Source organism: Silene latifolia, chromosome 4 (genome assembly GCF_048544455.1).
Source record: "Silene latifolia isolate original U9 population chromosome 4, ASM4854445v1, whole genome shotgun sequence".
NCBI classification, from domain to species: Eukaryota; Viridiplantae; Streptophyta; class Magnoliopsida; order Caryophyllales; family Caryophyllaceae; genus Silene; species Silene latifolia.
Window position 1 is genome coordinate 63,083,658 of NC_133529.1, and position 8,264 is coordinate 63,091,921.

An 8,264-nucleotide genomic window follows, 5' to 3' on the forward strand; every position below is an offset into this window, starting at 1 on the left:
GTTCAACTAGTGAAAGAGTTGATCCTAAAAGGCGCTATTTTACACAACGTCCACACCTAAGTCCCTTGTTAGAAAACAATTTTTACCTCCAAATTTACATGCATAACTAACCGTAATAAATTTTGAATATAATTTCTCACTCGAATAAATTATTGAAACAAAGAGATAAAGCTAAGCTCAAACACATACGATTTGAATAAACAGTAAGAAAAAATGATTGAAGATGATACTCTATTCACCAATAATGAACTTTGAATATGGCTTAATTAATTAATTAATTAAAATGCACAAACTAAGCAGAAATGTACACTTAAAAACACATGATTAAAAAAAAAAAGAAATGGAAAAAAAATTCTATACATACACAATAGCTACAATTTGATCTTTTTACAGTCCTTTTTTTTTGTTCTAGTATCTGACTACTGACTGAGTAATTAGAGACTCATTAACTCATATTTTTACATTTTTTACCCCACCACCTAATATTTACATACATATATTCACCATTAATCCATCCACCAACCCAAACTTAACTGCAAGGATAACCTCAACTCACGTGCGGTCAATCCTCCACACCCAAGTTTTTTCAAGTGCACACCCCCGTTGACTTCATTGACTTACCATCATAAGTCAACTCCCTTAACTTAAAAGCAAAATGAGACCACCTCGCTGGGTGATACCGAATCTGAGTACCAGTGCACACTACCATATACATAGTACACTGTACATATGTGAGAGGGTAATATCGAGTTTTAATGCCTGTTAAGGTCCTCCCACAAAGAAGCACATTTCCTCCTTGCAAATCCAACCCTCATCTCTTCCAAATCATAAACCACCTCAAAACCCTGTTGTTGATAATTCCCCAACGTTAACCCGGGCCCACTACCGGTCTCACCATCATCTCCACCATTCATCATCATCAAACACCCTACCTTCTTCCCCTTCTTACCCTCATCTCCACCGTCGACAAACTCGTAAAAGTAATTTCTCCTAGGCAACACCACACTTGAATTATCACCATTCCCTCCAAAATGCAACACCATGCTTGGCACTACCAACCCTACACTCCCCTTCCTAGTATCCAGCTCGTAACACGGGCTTAAGCCGGTCCTCAACTCCGTCTCCTTCGTCCTCTTAAACACCTTTCCAACTCGCCTATCCAATTCACTTGCCACCGAGTTATAAAACCCTGTAGGCATCATTGTGTACGTAGTTCCACTATCCACCACAACCCCGCCGTCTCCATTATGATCGACTCTTTTCAAATTCTTCGGGGAATCAATCCTCCGGCTTCCTACCGAAATAGCATCTAACCCGACCGAGTAGAAATACGGATGTTTCGGATTATCCAACATTGGGGTGTAAACAAACGATGGCAATGACGTCATGACTTCATTTTGACTAAAGTCAACTTTTTGTTTGTGTTTTCCTAGGATGAGTGGACTAGGATGACGTAGCTTGTCCGAGTCGAACGAGTGAGAAACAAGACAATAAGAGAACTGGTTACCTAATTCAGGTGACATGTCAGCTAGCTGAGCTGGTAAAGAAAGCGGACCTCTACCAAATCCCGCTACACCAATTGGCTCACCTAAAGCAGTATTAGAACAACCAAACGTAAAGTTTTTTAACATTAATGGTGTTTTAGAATTTGATGGCATAGTTAAATCATGTTTATGAAGTTGCGCAATCAAGCTTCCGTCACCATACGCGTAGTAAAACGGCGGACACGCGAAGTTACGACAGTCCGAGGTTTCGATATCGGCAAGAGGACACGCGGCGATAGCACATAGGTCGGAGGAGGGAAGAGAGGAGTGTGCTGAGGAACAAGCACGTGACTTGCACGAGAGAAGGGAAGAGTTGGTGACGTGGAGAAGTTTGAGTGTGCCAGGTGGGTATTTATCGTCGCAAAGGATGCACTCGAAAGGGGAACAAGGGAACCAAACGACGTCGCTTCCGGTGTCCATGTAAACCGAAAGGGTTTGGGAGTTTAAGGTGAAGGTTAGGGTGTAGTCACTTCCTGGTGATAGAGGAAGGGAGATTTGCTGTTGCTGTTGTTGTTTTTGTTTTTGTTTTCGGAGGTGGTGGCGGGTGGCGGAGGCGACCGTGGTAGCCTTGAGGAGGTGGTGTGGAGAGGTGAAGGTGGTGGCGGAAAGTGAGTGGGTTAGTGGGAGGTGGAGGGATTGGGTTAAGGATGATATTAGTAAGAGTGGAAAAAGAAGGAAGAAGAGTTGTGTGTAAGAAGTGGAAGCCATGGATTTTTGGAAAATAACAAAGCACTCTGTTTTTGTGTGCGTTAAAGAACAGAGTGTTTGAGAGGAGAAAATGAGAGAAAATTTGGTGATTTTGAAAGTGGAGTTGGTGAGGAAGTGAAGGGGAGAAGAGGGGTTTAAGAAGGGAATGAGAGGGTGAGAGGAAGTTTCTAGTGGAAACAGGGTTAGTAATAATATTATCGAAAGGATAATGATACGGCGTTACTGAATGGTACCGAGAGTTGAGGCTTAATACCATCCGCTTACATGTGTTTATAATATACTTTCTCCGTTTCAATGAGTTGTATACATTTGCTTTTTGGGTACTATTTATAAATGAGGAGAATTTTTATTATAATTTTTAATATATAACATAAAACATAGTCATGTAAGAATTGTCTTATTGAGTATGTTATAAATATCAAATTTTTATAATTTTTAGTAATTTGTAGTCGAAGATATGAGCAAAAGAAAACGTGCATTGACGTACGTGTATAAAGCAAACGTATAAAACTTATTGGAACAGATGAAGTAGAGTTTTATTATTTTACTCTATCTGTCTCGGTCATTTGTTTACCTAGTCTTAATCATTTGTTTATCTTTCTATATTAGGTAGGTTTTTTATGAGAAATTTGCTCATACACAACTATTAATGTCCACTTGTCATGCACTAATAACTATCACAATTGGGCTCATTTTCTTTTTTTTGGTCTTTATGTTAAAACTAAAGGTAAACAAATGATAAGAACGGAAGAAATAATAAACTGTTTATATGTAATACGAGAGGGTGGTATCGAGATTACTAACTGAGGATGTCATGCATCTTAATAAACACGAGATGGGTCTGGCCTTACCCGCGGTGGAGGAGAGAAGTCTAACTCACAAGCCCAAGAATGCTCTTATCTCCCAAAACCAATTGGCAATGGGAGAAACACCCCTAGGCCTTATAAGATAGACAATCTCTCTCTTTTTCACCGATGTGGGACTCACAAGTGGATTTATACTCCAACACATCTAATGAATTACTGCTTATATGTGATACGAGAGGGTGGTATCGAGATTCTATACTAACTAAGGATGCCATCTAATGAATTAACGGGGGTATAAATAATTAGAAAGTGAGTTGGTGAATAGGTAGTAGAAGTATTCTAATATTGAACTGAGAACAGAGACATTCTGTGTAGGTGGATAACAGACAGATAGTGAGTTTGTGTCACTTTGAGAAAACTCTTAAGTAATTTGTTAAAGAAAGTAATCTGAATTTGATTGGCTTTGTAGGGAGGTGGTTAATTAGTAATTTTGTCTAATTGTGTTATATGGGATAAAGATAGTACTCCCTCTTATTCTGAATAACTGTTCTATTTGAACAATGGCACGAAAATTAAGGAATAAAGTTAAAATAATGAAAAATATTGTATAGGGGTAAGAATATAGAAGTTAAATAATGAAAAGTATTGAATATGATGGTTTAGGGGTGGTTGGGGTGGTAAATAAAGAAAAAAGTCAAGGGTAGGAAAGTCAAAAAACATGTCCAAATATGACAAATGGGATAATTATGTGAATAGACGGAAATGGCAAATGAGACAGTTATTCGGAATAGAAGGGAGTATGTAGTAAACCTCCTAATTTAACAAGAGTGATGAATATGTAAATTTAAATTATTTTGGGATATTTTCTCATGTACCCCTAAATTTTTTCGTTTTCTAAGGTTTACCCCTTATTTTTTACAAAAACAATTTTGACCAGCAATAATTCTATGTTACGAGTTGAGACGTCGATGAATTCTTTTTCAAAATGAGGACCTCTTAAAGACGGTCAATTTGAAAAAAAAAAAGTTCATCGTATTTTGAACTTGTAGCCAAGAGTTATTGACGGTCAAAATTTTTTTGCAAGAAAAGAATGGTACATCTTAGAAAATAAAAAAAGTTGATGGGTACACGGGAGAATATCCTAATTATTTTATATGTGAAATCATAATATATAAAAGATATTGTAATACCCCGTATTTTTTATATAATAAATTAAATGGATATTATTAAATATTATTATTATACATTTTATAGTACTAATTATATCGAGTAATAGTTGAGTCGATAATTACGTTAAACTATCGCAAGTTAATAAAGACGGGTTTATATGGAATTCGTTTTGCGAGCTAAACAAGTTACCCTCGACCCATTTGGGCTGGCCCAATAACATGCCCAGCCCAATTAACCCTAAACCCTAATAACCCTAACCCTAAGAGGACACTACCCTAACCCGCCTCCCTCCTTTCCATCTCCCTCAACCCGCCTCCCTTCTTCATCAACACCATTCACCTGCTTTCACGCATAGAGAGAGAGAGAGAGTGAGCCTGGGTTGTTGACGGCATGACGAGGAAGGGGTAGGGGCTATTGTCGACGATTTGTGGGTGGCCGTGGTGGTGTTGTGGCGGCGGAAAGGTAAGTACTCAACCCATTTCCTCTGTTTTAGTATTGATGTCGGGTTTTGGTTGATTGTTTCGTGTCTTATATTGGCGTCTATGGTAGTTGTTGACAGGGTATAAGGGTAGTGTGGTGAGAGACGAGTGACGTGGTGGTTGTTGGGGTGGTTTTGGGTGGTGATAGTGGTGGTGAAAGGCGGCATTGACAGGGGGTAGCAAACGGGTTTTAAATGCGGTTTCGGGGGAGTTTGAGACGGGTAGGTTTTGGGTGGCACCACCGTGGACTAGGGGAGGTCGAAACGGTGGTGCTATGGTGTCTGTGTGCGTGGTTTGGCGGTGAGTAGAATGGTGGTTGTTTGGCAGGGGGTAGTTATTGGTTGCGGTGGTGGTGAGTCGTGGAAATGGGGTGTTTGGTGAGGCGTGGTGGTGAACCAGGCCAATTAGCGGCGTTGGTTTGACTCGCCGGCTGGGAGTCGACCCAGTGGGGGTGGTTCTTTGGTGGTGGGTCGAAGTGGGGGACACGGTGGTGGTTGTCACGGTGGTTAGGTAGCGTGTGGAGTCGGGAAATGGGCTGGAAACCGTGGTTGGGGCGTGTTATTTAGCGGGTTTGATTCGTGTCCTTATTATTTAAGTTATCGTATCCTTAATTAATTAATTTGTTTCCGAGTCATTTAAATAATTAAAGACGGGTTAAGTTGGGTTGTGAGTTGTTCAAATGTTTGAATCGGGTTTTCTTAAAACGTTTAATTCGTTCAATATTTTATTTATCATATTAGTTATTTAATTTAGTTCCCGAGTCGGTTAAATAATTCAAGTCGGGTTTTGAGTGGGTGATTAAAGTGGAAAGTTACTATATCGGGAAAGTTTCTATTTTGAGAGATGTCTATATTTAGTAGTTAGTAATTATAAATATTATAATTGTTTTAGGTGACGGATTCGTGAAGGATCGATAATCAAATGCATTGCTTTGTTTTCTCGGACTTGCTTTAATCGCTTAATTGGATTTTTGGCACTTTGAGGTAGGGAAATACACTTGACCTATTATCGTTGTTGTTGAATTGTGTTGACTTGATTCGTGGTTGTTGAGTTACGTTATGATTCATATACGGGAAGGTGATTGACTGAATTGATCGTGTTGAGTTTGTTATCACAACATTCGGTAGCTGGCATGATTTCATTCATTAATATATATATTGTGTTGCATTAATTTCTATTGAGCATTTCATATGCATTGGAGTTGGAGGATGGTGTAGGAGTGACGATGTTGAGATATGATGTGAGTTGTGATAAGGCCCGGGCGGGTTCGCAGACTTGCCCTGGTGTCCTCAGTGCGAGTGCGAGATCGGCTACGGTCGATATATATAGTCTGGGGATCGGTATGGTGGGTTGTCCGGGGTATGAGATATGAGATATGAGTTGAGATGGAGATGGAGGTGACGGAGGAGCATGCATATCATATTTTATTGTTTCATTGTTTTCTCTACTCGGCTTGGTCGGTGACCTGTGTATTCGTGTACGCTGTGATGATCCAATTATTGGGAGCGGTTTGACAGTGTATTTCGAGATCGATGGGAGCTGGCGGGAAGAGAGCTTGGATGACTGACTTAGTGCCTAGCCCACCTTAGTTTATTACTAGTTTTATCAGACTTTATCTTTTGGTCATATTTTTGGAGGCTTTGTTTTAATTCCAGTTGTAATCTCACTATAAACATTTTAATAAAAGTACTGTGTTTCTTTCCTTTGTTATCTACTGCCTCGGGTTTCCGAGATGGTAACACCGTCATTTATCTGAGGAGTCCTAGTTCAGGCCCTTAAATAAATGGGGGTGTTACAGATATTTTTGCCTTTCAAGTTAAACTGTTGAGGTACAGTACTTAATAAAGTTTGACGAGAAATACTATCTGCCTTCTTCTTTGAGTCTTATCTATAACCTGCTCCTCTAATACACAATTAAAATATTTACTTTACCCACTTATTTGACATTTACCTTAGGAAAACAAATATTATTATAAGCCAATGCAAAAGAAAAGGACGGTTGCATTCCTCAATTTTGAAATATGTGAATTGAAAACAACTACGAAAAATGGCTAATGTTGGTCTTTCTTACTTGATCGTAGTTCAGTTAAACTCATCACTTTACAAATTAATTCTTAATTTGGCTTTATTTAGCTCAGCTCAGCCCAACTTCATTCAGTTCAATTTTAACTCCTTTTAACCGAAAAGAAGATGCCTTTAGTACCACCAAACTCTTAAGGAGATTTTAGGTAAGGAGTATAAGGTAATTAGTATAAGAGCCTGTCTCATTATAGACGGACAATATCCGTCTATAGCTATAAACGGATAGTGTCCCTCTCACAAATTAAAGTGGGTAGTGCAAGTTAGGCCATGGGGGTATCTTGTAAAATATTATGTGGAGAATATTTTGATATTATTGATTAATGTGTTTGGTAATTACAATATGTGCATGTATATATATACATGAGACTTGTTCACGACAATTAACGACTAGAATAAGGAAACCGACAATAAATACAGAATAAGGAAATTAACAATATTACGATATCTCTCCCCCCAGGTGGAGCGTGGGGATCAACAACGCACAACTTGGATAATAAATGCACGAACTGACGTGCTCCCAACGCCTTAGTTAAAATGTCTGCAACTTGGTCAGATGTATGAACATAAGCTGGGGAAATAAGACCCATCCTGAATCGCATCCCGCACAAAATGACAATCGAGCTCAATATGCTTAGTTCGCTCATGAAAAACGGGGTTACGCGCAAGATGCAACGCTGCAGTATTATCCCAATGAAGACGAGCGGGGGATTTGACAGAAACATGAAGGAAACGCAAAATACCTTGCAACCATTTGACCTCACACGTCGCTGCTGCCATAGCACGGTATTCAGCTTCAGCGGAAGAAAGAGAAACAGTGGGTTATTTTTTTGTTTTCCAGGAAACAGGTGCACCACCCAACAAAACAAAATATGCAGTCAGAGACCGACGTGTTAATGGACAACTAGCCCAATCAGCGTCACAGTAAACAGACATAATAAGAGGCGTCCCAGACTTAAATAACAAACCTTGGCCGAGATGACTCTTAATATATCGAACCACGCGTAATGCAGCATGCCAATGTGACTCCCGCGGTGCGTGCATAAAACAAGACAAAATGTGTACGCTGTAGGATAAATCGGGTCGGGTATTGGTCAAATAAATTAAACGACCAACCAAACGACGATACCTCTCTGGGTCCGTGACTAAAGCATGGGCAGCCTCGGCTAATTTATGATTTTGCTCAATAGGAATGTTACCCGAACGTACTCAGAGTAGACCCGTTTCACTGAGAATATCAAGAGCGTATTTTCTCTTGCTAAGAAAAATTCCATGCGAGCTCCTGGCTACCTCAAGGCGTAAGAAATATTTTAATGGACCCAAATCCTTCATATAAAAACATGTACTAAGATAATCTTTAACACGACGAATCCCCTCTGAATCATTACCTCCAATGATTAAATCGTCCACATAGACTAGAACATATACCTCAACATCAGAGGTATATGGTAACAAAACAAAGAATAGTCGGACATACA

The 8,264-nt window shown here is 39.4% G+C and overlaps 1 protein-coding gene across 1 annotated transcript; it reads right to left on the reverse strand.

Moving 5' to 3' along the window:
* Nucleotides 1–377: 377 nt before the first annotated feature.
* Nucleotides 378–2,527, reverse strand: LOC141653534 (putative aspartyl protease At4g16563). Its single transcript, XM_074461330.1, has one exon. The coding sequence runs from the start codon at nt 2,250–2,252 to the stop codon at nt 753–755; it is 1,500 nt and encodes a 499-aa protein (XP_074317431.1). The 5' UTR covers nt 2,253–2,527; the 3' UTR covers nt 378–752.
* Nucleotides 2,528–8,264: the final 5,737 nt, after the last annotated feature.